This window comes from Tiliqua scincoides, chromosome 1, assembly GCF_035046505.1.
Source record: "Tiliqua scincoides isolate rTilSci1 chromosome 1, rTilSci1.hap2, whole genome shotgun sequence".
NCBI lineage: Eukaryota > Metazoa > Chordata > Lepidosauria > Squamata > Scincidae > Tiliqua > Tiliqua scincoides.
The window spans coordinates 126,124,530-126,145,679 of record NC_089821.1 but is presented as its reverse complement, the minus strand read 5'-3'; the positions used below and the strand labels follow the sequence as shown (position 1 = coordinate 126,145,679).

Sequence of the window (21,150 nt, the reverse complement as noted above, 5' to 3'; positions counted from 1 at the left end):
AGAATTAGAAGTAAGGATGCAGATAGAATCTCCTCACCCCAAAATATGTAATGGTTTCAGTCATTGGTTCACATCTATATATCTGAAGAGCAAACTAGAGAGTTTCCTCATTGGAGTGTAACTACTTCAGAATAAATGCAGCATGTTTGCCAGCTGAATTGTGATGCTTTTCATGTTTTCAAAAATGTTGGTAAGATTGTCACGTAATTTGTGTAGCCAAAACAATTGCAGCTTTCTCATTCATAAGGTGTATCTGATAATGGCCTCTGGCCCAAAGGCTTTACCCCTGCTTTAAACTAATTATCCTCTAAATTAATTCTCACATAACTTGACTGCTCTCCCCTTTGTATTTGCACTCATGCTTGCTGTCCACAGCTGTAGAATATTGTGAAATGGATATGAACCTCCCTGCTTCCCCCAGATTGCTACAGAGAGAGGATATTAAAAGACATGCTAGTGATGAGTTTAATTTCTCTTCCAGAGCACAAGCCAACATTCTCCAATGTCCTGAAGAAAGGATACCTGGATAGTAAGAATAACCATGACAGTTACTGGCGGGCATGTTACGCAGAGCTCTCTCCATACAAACTGTACCTATATTGTCTGGACAGCAGTGGCAACCAGAACCTCCCTACCATCTATCTCCTTCTGCATTTCCAAAGCATTGATGTGGAAACCAAGGTGGTTGATGTGGTCCTGTTTGATAACTCACATCTTCAGCTCAAGGCAGAATCATCATGGGAGGCCTTAGACTGGGGGCAGAAGCTTTGGGAAGCAGTGCACTCTTCGGCTCCATCTTTGTTGAGACCCCGGGGACAGCTGGAGAACTCACAGAAGTTGGACAACGATGAGAGTAGCATGGCCCCAAACCATGCTTTACAGAAGGAGCCTGCTCAGTTTTTCCAGCCAACCTCTTTGACACCAAACGTCAAGGACTTTCAGAGCGTTCTCAAATCGGGGACCCTTTACAGACTCACACTTCAAAATAACTGGAAAGCATTCAATTTTGTACTCAGCCGGTCTTTCCTCATGGTGTTTCAGACTGGTGGGCTTGACGAAGACCCCTTGATGAGCTACAACATTGATGTGTGCCTCTCTGTCCAGACCGATACTCTGGATGATTGTGACTCTTGTTTTCAAGTGATCTTTCCTCAAGATGTGCTTCGCCTACGTGCAGAAACCTGTCAGCGAGCTCAGGAATGGATGGAGGCCTTGAAGTCTGCCGCCAACGCAGCCCGAAGCTTGAGTCAAAACCTGCAAGTGACGCTCCGGAACAAAGTCCAAGGCCTATCTTGCAGCAAAGAGCAGAGGAAGATCAAGCGCCAGTCTGTAACCACCAGTTTTCTGAGCATCTTAACCACCTTGTCTTTGGAGAGAGGGTTGACAGCCCAGAGTTTCAAGTGTGCAGGTAAGCAAACAGACTTGTACTTGTTCTGACTGGCTTTGTTACTTGTGTGTCTATGCAGGATGTAAGGGCTCTCGGCATACGTTGGATCACTCCCTTTTGTCATTTCTAAGACTTGGCAGTCTCTCTTTACATGTCCTTTGCTGAAGTGACCTAGTTCATGGATGTGCGTGCCAAATTCCTTTTCATGGGGGGAGGAGGTGGAATGGAAGAAAGAAATTTTTATAATTCATCCAATGGAGAGGTCATATGTGTGTACCCTGATCTTCCAAATGGTCCAGGTCATGTTGTGAATTTATGAACTTTTTTATTTGAATTTGTAGCCCTTTTCAAGCTCACCAAATGAAGAAGGGTGACACAGGCAATTGCATAACATCTTCGCAATGAGGAGTTAACAGCCCTGTATAGTCTCTGTCACTCAGGAGGGAGAGAAGATTTGTTCTTTCTGTTGATCTTTGTAGGGTTAGGGTAGGCATAGTTTGCCTGTAGTGCAATGACAGGGACGGTGTCACACAAACTACAAGGACATTTCCCCTCTTCTGGCAATTCCCAGAATTGCCCATGATGTTGCCGGCAGCCAGTTAGGGGTGCTGAGGGCAAAGTGCTCACTTTGTGGGCAAAGTGAGTTTCGAGCAGTTTAGAGTTTATTGCTTTAAGTGCATATCTTCCAAATGAAGCAGTATTTGAATTTGGACTGTTGGGTCTTACCCGGTGACCTTTAGAATTCACAGATCTCACCTTTTTAAAGATTTGTGAGCCCCAGTTCAAAAGTGACTTTTACAGTTGGAGAATTGAAGCATAAGGCACTTGTGCATTTGCAGATGGTCTAGGTAAAGTAATGTATGATGTGACTTTTGCACGGCATAGTTGCCCTGTGCAGAGAGTTTCCCAGAGCAGCAAATGTTGGTGCTGATGGGTTGGCAGGGGAACATAACACAAAGGCATACATAGCAAGCAGGAGCTTGAATAGGCAAGCTGGGAGCATTGAAGGGTGTGGTAATGACTTTCTGTTTTCTCATACCACAGTGGTATATATGAGTCTCAAGGGAGGTTTGAACCCCTAAATAGGGTTTAGGATGGGGTGATGAAATAGGGAAACAGGCTTGTGATAATGCAACTGTTTGCTGTTGCTAAGGTGTGCAGCAATTATTAATTCCAGAAGGGGGCAGTGTCAGTAAATTATCTTCACATTTAAGTAATCCAAACTCATTTCTCTCTCTCTCTCTCTCTCTCTCTGAGTCCATTACTCAGAGAGGGAGGGAGGAACCATTTCCTCTTTTAATTTGCTGTGTAAACCACTGTGTAAACTTTTGTGTTGATATATGTATAATCTGATATTGATGCATAAATTGATATATATAGGTTTATACTTATTTTTAATGATAACGTTTCCTTTTTCCAAAAAATATCACCCATAATTTTTCCTTTTTAGTTCATTCAGTTGGTTAGTTAAACTATTGGGCTTGTATAATATTAGGATCAAGACCCCCCAGGATCATGTCACTAAGAGGGGCAAAGGGAGTTCTTTTACTCACTGCAGGCTCCAGGAGGTGTGGGAAGCCCCACGCAGCCCTCCGCAAGGCTCCCCAATGCTTAGAATGGTGAAAAAAGTGATTACAGACCACTTCTGTTTTGCAATAGCTTATTTTCACCATTCTAAACCTTGGGGAGCCAGCAGAGGACTGTGAAGGGCTCCCCACACGTCCTGGAGCCTGCAGCAGCCTGAATAAAAATGCCCTCCTAGGGATTGTGTCCTGCCCTTGCCCCATCCCCTGCAAAGACTTACCTTAGGAGTAAAACTCTCAAAGAAGTTTGAGAACCACTGGCCTATCAGAATTGTATGCCACTAATTTTAGTTTGCTCTTATCCTTAAGTTTATTTTATTTTTAATTTTGATTTTATTCCAATTTTAGGATATAAATTATAGTTTTAATCTATCTGAAGCTTATGTATTTCATGCAGCTGATTATGTAGTGGCAGTATTGATTCTGTTCTACACTGGTCTGTGACCGTAATAAAGATTTGACTTGATTTGAAATCTAAAATTATAAGCTAGAAAAAAATTGATAGGCTTTCTGGATGCTCAATATTTGTTGAAGTCATCTCAACCAATTCTCTCTGTCTGGGGGTGCAAAAGAACTGATTCAAGGCGAAGGTGTTCCTGCTACATGAGGTGCCTTCAGGTACACCCTCATGTAGAGAAATGTCAGTGGGTCTGTCTGGGCAATCTGTCCAGCTGGCCCCACCTACCAAACTATGGGGCCCCTAAAGCATGTATCATCCAAACCAATCCACCATTAATCAAAAACAATGTCAATCAATGCAGCAATTGTCAGACAAATGGCTGCTGTGGTAGTGAACATTGGTATTGTAGCATATATGTGTAGCCCTGTTTGCTCATTAATATTGTAGTAGCCTAGAAGAGCTGCTATAGTGTAGCAAGAATCCAAGGGATGAATTGTGAAGTCCCCAGTTAGAATCTCACCTCTGCCATGAACAGACCAGGTGACTTATGAAATCCACTCACTCTTGGCCTCAGCCCTGCAGTTGCAGTATGAGGATAACAACACTTGCTTCCTTAACAAGCTTATTGTAAGAACTGCAATCTGATGATACATGTGAGCCACTTTGAACTCTTAAAAATGCCACACAAATGTTTAGTATTAAGCCATTCTTTTGCACCCTTTTCTCTCTCTAACATCTTTTCAAAAATCCTCCCAGTGAGGGAAGACTTAGGAAAAGCTAGAAGGTGTGTGTGTTAGAAGTATTTGTGATGCAGGTGAGAGGAGATGGATGATTAGAGATCTGCTTTGACCTGAAGCCCTCCACATCTGTGTCAAGGACACATTCCAGACATGAGTCCTTCAGGATGCTTATTGGCTACTGCTTGTATGAATATCCCAGAGCCACCCCGTAAGCTTCACTGGTGAAGAGGATTTTGAATCAGGGCCTTCTTTGTCCAAATCCAACTTTCTATCAATGCACTGACATGCACCATCACTGATGCTAATAATTCCCATTGGTGAATTGACTGAAAAGTATTCATGCAGAACTGCACCTTTGTATATTCATATTGAGTCATTCCTTTGGGAGCTCTGTCCCAGCTGGTACCTCCAGAGTGCTGGAGAATACTCTGTAGACTAACCATATAACCTTGCACCAATATGTGAACCCCTGTTACATTCTGGTTTATGTAAGAAGAGCCCTGCTAGATCAGGCCAAGGGCCCATCTAGTCCCACTTCTCACAGTGGCCTACTAGATGCCTGGGGGAGCACACAAGGCAGCAAGATAACTGTATTTTGTTGCTACTCCCTTGCATCTAGCATTTGGAGACTGGCTACCTCTAAAACCTGGAGGTTGCACTGTTACAATGACTTCTCTGTTCACAAAGGTGTACTTGGAGATAGTTTAAGCTGCTCATGTGCAGTTGAGAACCTCTGAGCTTACCCTGGTTAAGTGCAGGATCGGAAACCATCTGGTAGCCCCATATAAACATCTCTGAAGTTCCTGTTAGATGAAACAGAACATATATAAAATGAATTGCTACTACTGTTAATGAAAGAAATTATATCTGAATTGTTTGAATGCTAAAGAACAGAAAGACGGTGTTGTGAAAATGAGTTGGAACTGGGTTTGTGTCACAAATGATGGTTGAAGGTCTCCATTTGTCTCTTTCCTGTGTTGAAAGATGTCTGCTGTCTTAACTTCATGGGGTAGCTGTTTAACCTTGTAGGACTGCTGCTGGTAATTGCATCTTGTAGACATTAGGCGCTCCCTCCTGTCCCCCCCCCCCAATTCACCCACAGCTGCAAAAGAGGGGTAAGCTTTGTGGAGGTGGAAAAAAAAGTTTTGCTGCAAATTCTTCAGCCATTTAGTGCAAATTCCTGTAATTGCCATCATTGTGTCCCCTCTGAATGGCACATAATACAGCAGAAGCCTTTCCTAATTGAGACCTTACAGGAGGTACAAATCCCTCCTTTGTTCAGCCTGACAAATTAGTGCCAGAAAGTGGCAGGGTCCGAGTGGGAAATCAAAGAGGAGCTGCACAAAGATGAGACTTAAGGCTACAGTAATAACCCTCTCTTGTTCTTCAGGGGAGGAAAAAAGTAATGACCAATGGAAAAATGAAGGGGTGTGCTTTTTTTGTTTTGATTTGTTATAAAGTCCCTTGACATGACAGCACCTTAGGGCTGCTTTATTTATTTAGCCAAAGTGATTAAATAGTAATACAACAGAGTGACCCATTGTCTCTCCAGCTAGCCCCCACCCTACAGACTCCCACTGCCTTGGCTAATTGATTGACAATGAACCTCTGATAGAGGAGTTTGTTGGAAGGACTTGCTGGGGACAAGGTTTTTTCCCCTCCCCCCTTTCTTTCTTTGTTTTTCCTTGTCAGGAATGGGAGGGAGATTTGGAGTTTTTTTTTAAAATTTTGTTTGAATTGCACTCTACACTTCCCCCCTTCCCTTCCTCTTTTAAAAAAACTTTTTTTTTTCCTTCAGAAAAAGCTTCCAGACAAACAGTTGACACTTACAAGAGGGTAAAGAAGAATGTAGCTTTAGACAAGTTTATCTTGGACACCAGTTAGCATTTCCCAACCACCTAGAGAAGCCCAGCGCAGCCATGTCAGACCCAGTGGCATGGCAGAGGAAAGAGAGGAAGGGAGAAAACAGATTGTTGGTGTGTTGGGGTCAGAAGGGCAGTGTAAAATACACACAAGTTTTTCCTTTGGGAACTGGTGGGCCTGGGAATAATAGAGGAGGATTTACCCAATCTGATAGGACATTTGCACATTAGTTTGTGTGCTCATATGTTTTTTTCCAGAATAATTAAACTGAATGTGACTGTAGTACTTTCCAGTACCTAGGATCCTCTCTGCATTCATGGTCAGACCCAGATGGTTTAGATAGTTTTTAAACTACCCAAGGTCACATTCTATACAATTAATGTATTTCAGTATGGGGGTCACTTTCAATGTTAGGAAGGATGTTCTGAGCATCCTGTGGAAAGCTGTCTAGTATTGTGTGTGTGTGTGTGTGTTTGAACTTTAGCCCTCTTTATAAATTCAGTAACATTGATGATTTCAAGGTGGTTGAGTGTTTTGCTTTTGGTGGAAGCAAATTTTGTAGTGAAGCTGTAAAAATCTTGTCAAATTGTTGAGCCTCTTAGAAGTTTACAGAAGATTGGGAATATAGATAGTGATAACAGTGATGAGTCTTATTGGGATGTGCAGTGTGGTTCCAAGAATGTTTATTTAAAAAGTCCTACTGTCTTCAAGCAGTAAGACTTACTCTCTAGTTAGTTTGTCTAAGATTGCATAAGTATTGCAATAGCAAACAAGTATATACTTGGCCTAGGCTGGGTTCCATTGTATTGTGTGCTGTATAAACATAGAAAGGAAGTCCAGTTTCCACCCTGACTATTGGTTTCTTGAAAGTTCATCCTATGGACCCAATTGCTCTGCAGCTTATATGCTATTTTTATATTGGTGTGTTCAACATAAACAGTTTTAGAGGCTAAATACCTCATAAAGCATCCTGTAAGCTTCCTATTCCCACGCACACATTGCTGTAAAAAAGAATCAACCAGAAAAAAGTGACCAAAAATGGGGGGGGGGGGAGATATAGGATTAATTGAATCCACAAGCATGTGACCCAATTTCTGTTACAGGAGAATCCAGATTTTACAAGTGGAATTATCCCCCTTCCTCCCCCCCCCCACATCCCGAAGGGATACCCAGAATGGTTCACAAGGACAACAAAACATAATATATTATCTAAAAATGTCATAAAACAAAACCAAATTGCCAACAGTAGCAACTAAAACAACTGAAAGTGCAAGAACAATCAAAACACCTGAGGGGTACAATGTCAAAATGTTTTAATCGGGTAACAAAAAGTCAAAAATGAGAGGGCCTGAAGGGGATGAGAGTGTTAGAGAATTTTCAGGCTGCTTGATGTAAGTTACCTTGGCAATCATCACAATCGTTCTGTAGAGACTACCGGTACTCTTATCTCTATCTTGCAAACAGTTCTAAGCATAATCAGCCTATCTGTGATATGAATGATGGTGTCTGCATCCGGTAGTAGATTGGGGTGAGAGGAGAAGAGGTGCTTGCTGCCTTCTTCCAATCTTCTGCCTACCAAGACATCAGGGGTGTCAAACATAAGGTCTTCAGACCAGATAGCCAGATTAACCAATCTGAAATTTCTATGTATGGTTTTGATTTACAGGTGAGAGTACGGTGGGCCCTTGGTATTCACGTGGGATCCTTTCCAGGACACACACACACACCCCTCTCTGTGGATACAACATTTTGCAGATAATTAAATCAGCAGAGATGCCTGGCTGGAACTGCCTCTCTTTCTGAGGTATGGGGAGGCTGTACACAGCTTCCCTGTGACTCGGCTCCCATACTGGTTTTTAGTGTCATACAGCCGCTGGCCTTGGAGATTTCATTTAGCTGGGTTTCCTACAGGTCTCTTTTTCGTGAGTGACTGATCCCTTTTCGAAGCAATCTCAACTGGAGATTGCTGCATCTATATGTTACTTGTGCATTATGTAAAAAAACAAAACACTTCCTATTGCTTGCCCTCCATCTGTTTCTAAGGAATTTCATTGGGCATCTCCCCAGGTTCTACCGGTTGCAGAGAAGGAGAAAACTTTCTCCTTGCTCTGGATGCTCAACTTTGTGACAAATCACAACCTTAGCTGATTGGGGAAAGTTTCTTTTCTCTTTTTCATCTCCATCTAGCAAAAGAGTAACCTGGCCAGTTCTGAAAAGTGTTGTTTCTCACCTTGTGTCCCTGTTTATCACTACCAGCATTCAGAGTTAGCTTGCATGTGTGTGTGTGTGCACACGATGTTGTACTTTCTGGTTTTGCAATATTTAGATTGTGAAATCCAAGCAATAAAAAGCCAGCCGGTTTCAAAGGTGAAGGTTCCTCTGGCAGGCAGGCAGCATATTCACCTGTGTGAGATAACCAGGTGTAGCGTTTCACTCACGTTTTATTGGCCTGGATTTTTGAGGTTTACAAGCATACCCAGGTTTGATTTGTTTGCCTTGTGAAATGCAGGTGCAGTTTGGCCAACAATAAGAGAAATGTTGAGAGAGATTTGCCTTGCCTGTTTTGTGCTGTGAGGCAAAGCCATTCTGACAAAGTGCTAACAGAGCAGAGGATATCAACAGACCTGCACGATCCCTTCCCTCAGAGGTGAACTGGATGCCTCCTTTCAGATACAGCTATAAAATATTCTGAAGAAGCTTCACCTAACATCACGGCTTTGCTGTTCAGAGCAGGAACTCAGGATGTCTTTTCTCTCCCCCAGTGCTCTTGTTTCCCAGCTCCCTGGGAAAGTCTATCTTCTGAGGCACATCACAGTTAGCTCTCCAGGGAAGAGAGCAGAAGGCAGCCATCTTCACCTGCTGGTGAACCGCAGGGAACATCCCTCCTGTGATACAAGAGGGAGTTTGGGGTTTATGGGTAGCTGGTGGGTTGGTCTTTTTCCTAAGACACTGTATCAGAGCATTGTGCAGACTCTTAATTAGTATCCACATACTTGCTTATATGGTCCATTATGCATGCATGCGCAAGTGCGCTGAATGTGCAGCCATTCGGTGACCAACAGTGAGGCTCAGTGCATTGAACACTGTGCATGAGTGAACGACTGCTGGATTTTAGATGTATGGAACGGTTTTCAACCCCATAGCTAGGTAGGAAACTGTTGCAGATGTGCAAATTGTGTGTACTACAGAGGATAGGGGTGTTCAGTGTGAGCCTTTCCCCCCCTCTGTGTCATCACATAGCAGTAGCAGCCTGAAGTACATCATACATCTCTCCCCTTCCAGGCCATGAGCAATGGTTTGACTGTGGAAGTAAATCTGTATTGCATTTTCTCAAACATCTTTCCTGCTGCTCCCTTTTGTCCCTTGATGTCAACTAATCACACACGAGCCTGATGTGAAAGCCTTCAGCCTGCCAAGTTGTGAGGCTTGCAGAGAAAATGTCCTAGCAGTGTGGCAGAGGGTCATGGACGTGCAGACCATTTGGAAGGGCAAGGACTTCTTGCAACATTGCAACATGCTCTTATCTGAAAGCACATTTTACTGACCTTATTTGCTTTTTCTTTTTAGGACTGTCATCTGGTTAAAGAAATCCTAGTTGGTTAATGATAGCAATTCTGCTTTCAGTTGCAGAGATGTGTAAATAAATGAATAAAAAGGCCTTCTGTCTCTGTTTTTAATTGATGCCTGCCTGTGTTCTAGCATGGAGCACCTCCTTTGAAGAGGTTTTCCTCCCCCTCTCACACTAGAGGGAATACCTCTTCTCTCCATCCGTGGGTTTTCTAAATAATTCAGTGTTTAAACAAGGGCTATCTATTTAATTAGAGTGGGGTGGCATCTTTTTAATCAATAGAACTTTTTAAAAAGTTTAATTCTACAAGTAATATGTTACAGCTCCTTGTTTTTACTGCTGAACTGCTATTAATATTTTTTTGCAGTTAGCTGGAATCCCATCCCATTGAATATTTCCAAGGCTGGCCAAAGACTTTCCAGCACCAAATGCTGCCCTGCTTATCCAGTGGGGCTTTTGTCCTCCAACCCCCCCCCCCCAATACACAAAGGAAGAGGGGAATGGAATCAAAGAGGAAGTGTCAAGGGAAGGAGAGTGGTAGGCTGCTGCAGTGGTGGTCCGTAACTGTTGCTGGTCTGTTGCAACTGTTGCTGGTCCATGAGCCATTAGCTGCTGATTCACAGCATAGCTCCTGGGGCTTCTGGTTTCCCTAGTGGGTCAAAGAAATCTGTTGACAGGGGAGCTGTGAGGTCTCCCAAGGCTTGCCGCCGGTCTTGGACGTTACCTGTTGAGGTTACCTGTTGAGGTTAGTGCACCCTCAACAGGCTCCAAGATCGATATAGGGAGCTGATGAGGAGATGGGACCAAGGTGAACAGGGGATTAAGGAAGGATGGTGTGGAAGGAGAAGGATAACAGGGCAAGAGACAAGGGAGAAGAAGAATACCTTTTGGGATAATTACCGCAGTTGCCTTATATTTCTCACTTGGTTGATTACTACTGAAAACTAACCTTTTAAAAAAAAAAGTGTCTGTACCATTAGAGGAGCAATTTTAGGTGGGCAGGTACTGTTTCAGAATACAAATGATTATTCCTCAGAAGCACCCTATATCTCTGTGGCATAGTAGTTTTCCTTTTGGGGGGGCGCAATACAAAAACTCTTAAAGTGCATCTTTTTCAATTTAATCATGAATGCAGCCAAGGATAGGCCTTTGATTCTTGAGTGACTCTTATCCTGACTCATTTACTGAAACCTTAATCCCTGCCACACACTACTAAATGAGCCCTGAAGTGGCAGGGGTGTACAGTATCTCTTTAAAATGGTTGCAGTTATTTTTCATTAAGTGTGTGTTTCTTTAAAAACTCATGATTCTTTTAATATGCTGCAGCCCCTCTCCCAGAGCATTTTGCCTGTCTTCCTGCCTCAGCTGCTGATGGTGTGCTGAAAACACTCTGACATAATCAACGTTCTGGTGCAGGTGACCTCACTGTGTTAGTGATCTCTTACTAAAGAACAGAATGTATTCTCAGCATCTTTCAGGATTTCATGCAGATATTAGTACCCAAATGGAAGTTTAGTACTAGTGGAGAAGTGGACCTGACTATTTGAGCAGAAAAAGGTATGCTGATTTAGCAAAGGCACCCTTGAAATTCAGCTGACATCCTAGAAAAACTCAGTAATAAGGGGAAAACACTCTCTTCCACTAAATATAATGGGGTTTACCAGGAGACAGGACAACAACCTAGGAAGACAATTGTGTTGTGAACCTTGAATCCAGGCTGTATGTGCTACAAAGGTACTTGACCCTCTGCTGCAGCACTGCCCCTTTCCTTTCTTGTCCTTCTTCATTTTTTACAAATAGCTTAATTGGTGTCTGCTGCTGAGACACATTTGTCTCCGTGCATCACTTTGAACCTCATAACATCAAAGGCATCAACGTCTTTCATAACTTGATTTGAAAGGGTTGTAACAGGCGCTATAAAATAAAACATGCAAAAGGAAGAAGGCACAAAGCTGGTGTGGAGGGAAGGGGCTGTACAGTTAAGGCAGCAGGGACAGGAAGCAGTATGAGCACAACAATTGTGTCTAATGAGAGGTGATGATGCTACCCTGGTCTTGCATTGCTCTTCTGAAGGTTGGCATTTTGTAATTTGCTCAGCTACACAAACTGTTGTGCTTGTCTATGGGATCAGGTCAGAATTGTGTGATCAGGGAAATGGAGGGCAAGTGCAAATTGAGTGTTAAACGAATGGTGGGACTATCTGAAAATGGGTTAATCAGAAATTGCTTCCTTGGGGAGAGGGCATAGAGTAAAGAGGAGGAAAAGTGACTTCTTGAGGAAGGGAGCCTTGTGACAAGGTGACTTCTGTGCTTGCACAGGAGCAGATGGCTGGGTGAAATCTGGTGCAGAATTTGGATCTCAGAGAATCTGTTTTGTTTTTCAGAATCATGTTTCTAGCCCTTACTGTTTCTAGTTGTCATACTTTGAAAGCATATAGACAATTTCTGTGAGAGAAGCTTTTATGCCCTGCATTGTTTCTTGTCCATCCTTCAGGGTTCTTCCCATTTTATACAACCACAGTCTTCTGCAGCTAATTTCCAGTTGCTCAAGAGTATAAACATCTGTAAAAGTTGAAGTATCAGACTTTTGAAAATCAAGCATTCAAATAGCTAGAGCTTGAATTTCTTGAAATGGAATTTCATTTATCTTATTGTTTAATGTACCATCCCTCAATTATGTATAATTTACAACATCATAAAAGAAAAACAAAACCTAGAGACATTAAGTGTACCAGTCCTTTTCCCCTACCTTCACCCATTTCTGAAAATGAAACGCTATCAAAAACCTGCTTCAGAGCTATCAAGCTCATCACGCTCATCTCTTGCCTCCTGGGTTGGTAACTAGTGTAACTAGCAGCGTAGCTAGTATTCCTTAGGGCAGCTGCTGATCACTGTTTTACATACTGTGAAACTGGACTGCTAAAGGAGTTTCTGAGCCAATTCTATAGCATACAAAAGCTTGCTAGAGCTTTGGGTCACTTATTTATATCTGGTGCCTCTCAAGCATGAAGTGTTGTATGAACAATTGTCTAAAACTTCTCATCTTCTCATTCCAACCCTAATTAATTCAGACAGTAATTGTTCTCTTTTGGAAGGTAAAGAAATACTCAAACCAAATCAAAGATAAATATGGTTATATAGATTTGCTTCAACTGCAGATGTCTAAGCTTTTAAAGCAGTCTCTCTTCCTCTCTCTCTTTCTCTTTGCAGGTTGTCAGCACCCAATAGGCCTATCCAATGGCAAGGCAAAGGTGTGTAGCTACAGTGGATGGTATTACTGCAGCACCTGCCATGTGGATGACAACTTTCTAATTCCTGCACGCTTGGTTCATAACTGGGACACTTCAAAATACAAGGTATAAAGCAAATTCGTGGTAATAGTGTAGAGTATCTCTTCCCCCCTGTTGTTAATGAATAAGGACATAATGGAGGTGTCAAGCCAGTTATCCTAATAGCAGACCTTGTTGGCATGGGTGATTGATAAATACATTTTAATTGATAACTGCTGTCCGGGAGGGAGAACAGCAATTATTCTAGATCCCAGAACCATCCACAGTGGTATTATATCGTCCCTTGATGCTTAGAACTGAGAGCACGTGTAATACTTTAAAGTTTCTATTGGAACCTGGAAGTCTCTAGTTCAGATCTTGCCCTTGCTATTACCTCCCTAGAAGGCCTAAAAGAAACCACTCCCTTTCAACCTCATGCCTGCAATACAAGGACTAATTACCTTACAGCAGTGGTTCCTAAACTGTGAGCCCTGTCTCCCCGGGGAGCTGTAGAAACCAGCCAAGGGAGCTGCAGAATCCTTGTGAAAAATCTGCCGCTCTTTACATAGGATTGTAGTCCTAATCGGGAGCTATGGCCAGTGGCCCAATAGATCAAGGGAGCTGCCAGTCAGAAAAATTTGGGAACCACTACCTTACATGATTGTTGTAAAGACTGTTGAAACGGCATATGTTAAGTGCTTTGAACCCTCTTGAGTGCAGTATAAAGGTTGATTCCAGTTCTGATTGCACTGGATTTTATCTAGCTGCCCCTAGAGATCTGTGACCTTTATAGTAACAAACATACTCCCAGGGGTTTTCTTGCATAAACTGGCTGGGTGAATGTAATCCCCAGAATTTTCAGCAGTAATGCTTTGATTGTCACCAAGATTGCAAGGTAGGTACTTTTGGATATCATCACTACTGATCTGAAAGAATTCTGAACAGAGAGATCTATTAAATAGCATTACCCAAATGGGTTTGATGCTAACTGGGAACCAGACAAGCAACATCACTAACCAATTTTTATAGTCAGAATCATGTTTACAATGGTCACTGTTTCAGTTTTCACCACACCAGAATGCTGGATTGTTTGGGTGGTCCTTATTAGGCTTTTTAGAGACCTGGAAACAGGATTTCAGACCTTTTGACATACTTCTCACTTTCAAATTTCTACGACCCTAGAAACTATCTTGCAAGTATTGGCATTGTTTAATCTTTTAAGCACAAAGTGAATTGAGTGGAACAAGTGAGAGGTGAGAACTCCTGCCCTTATTTCTGCTCCTGGGTAAATTTCTATTTTGCTCTTTCTTCTCCCCAGCAATTCTGAGTGAATCAGAATCTGTGTATGCACTATAGCATGGTCCTTATTTGGTAATGTTGATAAAATTAGACATGTGTTTTCATTTGCTCCCTCGGAATTCATTGTGCATGTGTAATATCAACGGTGCTTTACGTGTCATCCTGTTCACTGGCTGCACGTCTGCTTCCCCTTTAGAGACCTAAATCTAAATAAAAAGCATGAATGCCAGTGATCCTACTGGCATTGGATCAGTGCTTATACCGGTCTTATGGTAAGTGTAAGGACAACAGCAGCCTACCAGTGACATACGTGGCTCATCAAGAACTCAATGAAACTCCCGTTTTACTCAGAAGTGCAAAAGCAAAACAAAGCAGGAGCTCCAGAGTACTGTGATAGAAGCTGTGCAGGGCTCTGATTTGAATTGCTCAGCTTGGAGAGAACACTGAGGAAGGCAGCAGCTTAAAACTTTCTAGGGTATGTGTGGTTGAACTGCCAGGCTGGAAGTCTGAATGGCCCCAGAGTAACTTCATATACTAGTGTTGTAAACTTAGGGGGTTTTGGGTTGCTCAGAGTTCTTGGTTCTCAAACCCTAAAGCCTTCAAGGCCCCCCTGTTCAGTAGTACTGCCACCACCCTGTATGTGCAAGTGCCTCAGTCCAGGGACACTGAGACCCTCTAGGCTTAACTCTATCCCTTGGAGGCACTGAGATCTTTCTCCAATTAAAGCTTCAGTCCCAAGTTACTAGATCTCAATGAGCACTTGGTAGCTTGCTGAACAGCTAGGCAGGATTCTGAACCTTTGTCCCCAACAAACAATGAAACAACTTGGTAAAAGAGATTTTAGTTTATTAAGTACATACGGTTACATAAAGTTACAGTAAGGCAGCAAATGCTAGAGGCATAAACATCTAGGTAACATATCAGCTATAAAATAATAGCTATAAAATAATAAAGCTAATAAATAATAAAGCTAATAAAATAATAAAGCTAGCTGGCTATCTCTGTTAATCCCTAACTCTCACCTGGGTCAGCTTCTCTTGTAGATCTTTTAGTTCCAGGCTACCTGTGAGGCCAGATGCCCATGGTGGACCATGGAGCTCACAGCGTGCAGGATGTTGCACCTAAAACCTCTGCCTGAGAAGAACTGGACACACCTCTTGGGGCACTCATTATTATACTTCTTATGCTAATAGTGCTGTGGGTCTGGTTGCTAGCCCTCCTAGTTCTTACCCCTCCCAACTGGAAATCCATTCCGCTTGATCAGGCGCTCCTCAGTCTACTGTTAAACATTCCAATGGGTTGTATTTCTTGTTGTCTGTCCTTTCTGGCCAGCGAAGGAGAGACAACAATCTTTTTGTTTGTTTACTCACATTCTTGCAGCTAGGAACTGCTAGCCACTTCTCCGTTACTGACTTAGTTTGGTTCAGGCTTCACATGCTAACCTAGGCCTAAACTGTACATATTCATGACAACTGGTCACTGTGCTCAGAGTGACCAGATGCATTGGAGGACAGAGTGCTGATACATTTAACAATTGTCTAGAAGAGGGAATTTTGGCAGGTGCATTATTTTTAACCCCTTCCATGTTGAGCTGCACCTGCCAAAATTTCTTCTACTATACAATGATTAAAGGCATAGGCTCTCTGTCCTCCACTGTATCTGGTCACACTGATGGTGCTTGGTTTTTGACTCCTCCTACCTCTCCAAGGAGACTTTCAAAAGTCTCTCCCCACTCTGTCCAGATCGATTGTGTGGCCAAAAGAGAGTCCATCATGTTGTTTTCCTGGACATATATTTTTGGGGAAGAGCAGGCTGGTAGTGGTGGTGGAGGACAACTCTTTTGGGGGGAAAAATGACACCCCCTCCCCCAAAAGGTAGCTGGGATTCTGCTTCAGAGAAAAGATGGGATTGATGTGGGGGCTTGCAGCTCTGGAAAAGCATTATCAAGCTCTTGGCAAGTGGTCAACAGGAGAGCTGATTTAGCAAGCAATCTGCCCCCTTTTATCTCTTCCACCCAGGAACAGGCAGCTGGGAGAGCAGAGCCAACTCAGTTGGTGTGGGCTGAGAAGGTTCAGTCATAGCTCTAAATTTATTTGTTTATTTTTACATTTTTATACACCCTTCCAAGAAGCTCAGGATGATATACAGGGTTTCTCGTCTCCTTTTGTCCTCGCATCAACCTTGTGAGGTAGGTGAGGCTGAGAAATGGTGGCTGGCCCAAGTTCACCCAGGAAGCTTTATTCAGGGAGCTCTGAAAAACAAAATGCATTGTATTAAGCTGCAAACACTGAGACTAGTTGGGTTAGATGCTGTCAATATGGGAAAGATTCAAGGGGCAGAGAGGATGACAGTAAAGGATATTGGTACTGAAAACAAGTATATGGGCTCAATCCTAACCAACTTTCGAGCACTGACTTAGCTGCAATGCAGCCCCAAGGTAAGGTAACAAACATTTAGGAGGGCTCCTTGACTGCCTCCCTAGTGCAGGATGCTGTGCATGCCACACTGGCACAGCTATGTCAGTGATAGAAAGTTGGTTAGGGTTGCGCCCTATGTGTGTTTATTCAGAAGTAAGCCCCACAGTGTTCAATAGTGGTTGCTTCTAGGTAAACATGCATTCATGCAGGATCACAGCCAGTTTGAAGTTTTCATTCCAAAATATCCACCAGACATTGCAATTGGATGCTGTTCTCTTTTTCTGATGATGTTTTGGATCATGTTTTCTCTGTTGATGTTTCATGTTTTTTCTGATGATGTTTTGGATCATGTTTTCTCTGTTTTCTGATGATGTTTGGGGGGGGATCATGTTTTCTCTGTTTTCTGATGATGTTTGGGGGGGGGATACAGCAAACCTGGCTCTAATCCTGCTCACCTTGATCAATGATCTCCATGCAACAGACCAATTTTTTTTAATTGAAAATGGAATCCTTAGTAATTCTTAGACTCATTTCATCTTAGACTCGTGAAAATAGCTCACAGGGAAGTTATGGAGATAAATATGGTTGAATCTGAGGAGTTTGTGATTGGTACATTATGGTTTTATCACCTCTTCATCCAGGGAGCTCAAAGTGGCGTGCTTGGTGACTTTCTCCTATTTTTTCTCATAATAATCCTGAGAAGAGGGATAGGTGAGAGAGAATAAGCCCAATCCTATGCATGTCTACTCAGAAGTAAGTCGCACAGTCAATGGGTCTTGCTCCCAGGTAAGTGTGGGTAGGATGGCAGCCTAAGTGGCCCATCAAGGGACCTAGTGAGCTTCACAGATATGGGATTGAAATCATGGACCCTGTGGTGTAAGGCCAGAACATTAGCTACTACAGCTCTCTCATCAACTTGAGTGTGGGAATATATACATGCACACAAGTATACACGCGATAACAGCATTAAGACAAAACAACAGTTCCTACTCCTCAAATAATTGCTTCCCACTGTCAATATTATTTTTGAGATGCTTCATGGAAAAGCAAGTTATATTCATGTGCATCTGGAAAGGCCTTAGTAGGCTTCTCTTGCTTTTTTTTTTCCTTCTTAAACAATGTTGTCCTTTTAAAATTTGTGATTTGGGGGGGGGGGCTTTGCACATTTATTTTATCCCATGGGCTTGACTTAGGCAGTTGTATTTCTTGTTTGCTATGGAAAAATAATTGTTGCAGCTGACAAATACATGGGGTATTTATTGCAGCTTATGGATCGTGGCCATCTGGAGGACCCTAACTTTTAATTCTTTTTATAGGCTCACCTGTATTTCAAAATGTACATCTGCACAATTGAAGTCACGTGCCAGCATTTGCCAGGGCTTTATGTTTAAATTATTGTTTAATTTAAATTAAAAAATGTGTTTACATTTGAGATCTACTCCCACTACTAATAAGGAATTTCTTTCCTGATCTGCTCAAAATAAGGCAATTTCCTTATTGCACCTGGGAGCTACAGGTTTTTTGGGCCTTTTCTGAGATTTTTTTCTGTGATGTGGAAAATAATCCTCATCTATGTGGGGTGCTCTGAGCACTAAGGAAGAGGGCTGCATAAATACTTGACATTCTGCCTAGATTATTTTGCCTTTATGAAAGATACGACTCACGAATACTGTAACTGTTGGTGTCTTTAGCTGAGCACTAGACTTGTGTCACTTTGAGAGGTACCTGTGTTGCATCCTTTGATGTGCACTGTATGAATAATGCTGCTAATGGAATTTTTCATTCAGCTTGCATCACCATCAACACTATGCTTTCAGTGGGTATACCCTCAGGAGCAAGTCTTCAAATGAAAGCTGGTGTAGAATGCAGGCCGCTACCTCCATTCTCAAACCCATAGACCTCAGTGACAACAGGAGGCCTGTCAAGTGGGAGCTCAGCCTACATATCCCCACCTAGATATGACCAACGGAGGGAACTATAGGGATATAAGCCAGACCAGCAAAACTGCCTTTTGGTAACAATAGGCCAGAGTAAATAAGACAGTGGTTGCCAAACTTATCTGGGACACAGTGCCTTACTCAGTTCTTCTTACACAGTTCTTCCTTACTCAGCCAGGCATTTCCATCTTGGACTTAGCGAGATATAAGATGGTGGTGCTCAAATGTCACATGATCCAAGATGGCAGCATCTGGGGGAATGGGTAGAAGGAGCTGCCATCTTGCAGCGTGCATCTGAGTGTGCTGCAACTAAGGTTCAGTCTCTGCCATCCTCATTTGAAAGAATTTCAGAAAACATGAGCTGGGAAGACCTCTGCCTGAAACCTTGGAGAGTCATTGCCAACAGAATAGACAGTAATGTGCTAGATGGACCAGTGGTCTGACTCAGTATAAAGAAGGTTCATATAAATATAGCAAATCAGGAAGTGAAGGGGCAACCAGTACAATGGTAGGAGGAAGTGCATGAGACCACAGCACATTTGTGACAACCGGACCACGGTTTGACCGTGTTGTCTGAAATGGGCCATAGTGACTTTGTTAAATTTTTTTTCCTACTTAAGTGTTTGAGGGTGCAATCCTAACCCCTTATGTCAGTGCTTTCTAGCCCTGACATAAGGGCAATGCAGCTCCAAGGTAAGAGAACAAACATTCCCTTGCTTTGAGGAGGCCTCCGTGATTGACACCCAACTGCAGGATGCAGCACACGTCCCATTGGCACTGCTGTGCCAGTGCTGGAAAGAACTGACATAAGGTGTTAGGATTGCGCCCTCAGACTGTACCTATTTTGAGGTCAAATCGTACAGATATCAGATTTAGATGGGAGGGTTGCAGGAAAAGAGATAACTCTTTTCTTTTGCTCTGCATCCCCATTTCCTTTATAAGCAGGAGTCTCTGCCCCAATGTTTCCAGACAATCCACATCTTAAAAAATGCACTTATTAAACTTGGCAAATGACAATTATCTGATAGGTTCCCCTGTTCATTTACAAAAGGTAAAATGCAGAAATAAAGAATTACAAGTGATCTCCCATCTCCTTTCCTTGCTTCTAGAAATGAATTGGGGAAAAAAGATTTGTACAACAATTTGGAGTCCATTGATTTGTGGCAGTTATCTGTTGGAGTGAGATAGAAGAAATGTTCCTTTTAAAAATATTCACGGACTGGAATGTGCTTCAAATGTTGTTTATTTCGTCCATTCCCCTTACTGTCCTAAGGCAGGCTCTTCCATGTGCTACTCCACAGACATACTGAATACGAAACCTCTGACCCACCATATCCAAAGGCTTGACGCAGAGAGCAAAGAGGAGTTACCTGTTCAGCTCAGCTCTGTTTGTGGAAGCAGTTCTGATTTGCCCTTTTCAATCAGCATTATTGGTTATACAGTTACTATATACAGTTACGATTCTTGTAAAGTCCCAAAGGCTTTGAGCAATGGTGTGCAGAAAAGTCTATTCGGTTTTTCTGTTCTGCTTTTAATGGTGAAGAAATGGGCATTTAAATGACAGCTTTGTGGTTTGCTTTAATTGTAGCAACTGAAAAATGAATGGAATGCAGTTTGTGGCTCTTGGACATCTGGAAAGCCATGATCTTGTAATTCATTTTACAGTCCCACCTGTGTTTTAAATGTGTAATTGTAGGCATGCAGCAAATCCTTGGCAGGTTTTGTTGTTTTTGATTACTCTGTGTGTGTTCGTGTTCGTGTTCGTGTTCGGATGGAAGACCTTGCCAAGGCTTGTATGGTACCTAAGCACTTAAATATCCCTAGTGTCTTTCAGATATTTTCTCCCCTTGACTCCCCTTATACCCGAGACGCTTCAGCAGGGCCAAGGAGAGGGGGGTAAAGGGGTAATTTTTTTCCTGGGACCAGGGTTGAAAGGGGGGCCCAGGAGCCAAAGGAAATTTCCAAAGGAGCCAAAGGAGCCCAGAAATTTCCCAGGATCTGCCTTTTTCCTATCTACTCATTGCCCGTACGGGATGCTGGGGACACTAGCATGACTGGGGATCCTGGGGACACTACTGATGCCACATGGGTGGGTAGACCTGGGCTCCGAAATCTTTTCCAGCTGTCTCTACGCTCCCCTCACCCTGCTTCACCCCTCCCTGCCCCAATTCTGCTAGCCCATCACCACTTTCCCCCACTCTGTTTCACGCTCCCCCTTTGCAAAGGGGCCCAAAAGAAACTTTGTACCCCCTGATAAAATTCCTCTCAAACGCCCTGCCCTTCAGTGCCCAGTTCAGTTCAAAATGAAATTGTGCCATCTCCAGATAGCATCAAAGAGAGTAAGTGAAGGGTCTCCAGCTTCACTATATGCCCTGGCAGTGATAGCTGTTAAGATCCAGTGTCACCTAGTAATCAGAAAATACTGGTTTTGGATGCCTGACTTAAGGTTTCAAATCAGCCATGAAACTTGCTGGTTGGGTTCTAATGTCAGATTTTTGTTGTTTTGGCTGCATTACTTACCAGTTTGTTTCTGAGTGTGATTCAAGGTGCCAGTTATTACCTCCAAAGCCTTCACAGCTTGGTACCAAGATACCGGAAGAGTTGTCATTCACTGTATGAGTCTACCGATCCATTAAGATCAGGGAGGAAGGAAATCTTGTGTACCCTGCTGTCCTCTGAAGTTCAGCT

General features: G+C 42.8%; 1 protein-coding gene across 1 annotated transcript in view; it reads left to right on the top strand.

Moving 5' to 3' along the window:
* The window catches only part of PLEKHM3 (pleckstrin homology domain containing M3), a 76,576-nt gene that overhangs the window by 8,029 nt on the left and 47,397 nt on the right, over nt 1–21,150 (top strand). Inside the window, exons 2-3 of the mRNA XM_066637769.1 lie at nt 482–1,408; nt 12,751–12,896. Coding sequence (XP_066493866.1) covers nt 482–1,408; nt 12,751–12,896 — 1,073 coding nt within the window. The remainder of the gene's footprint in view (nt 1–481; nt 1,409–12,750; nt 12,897–21,150) is intronic.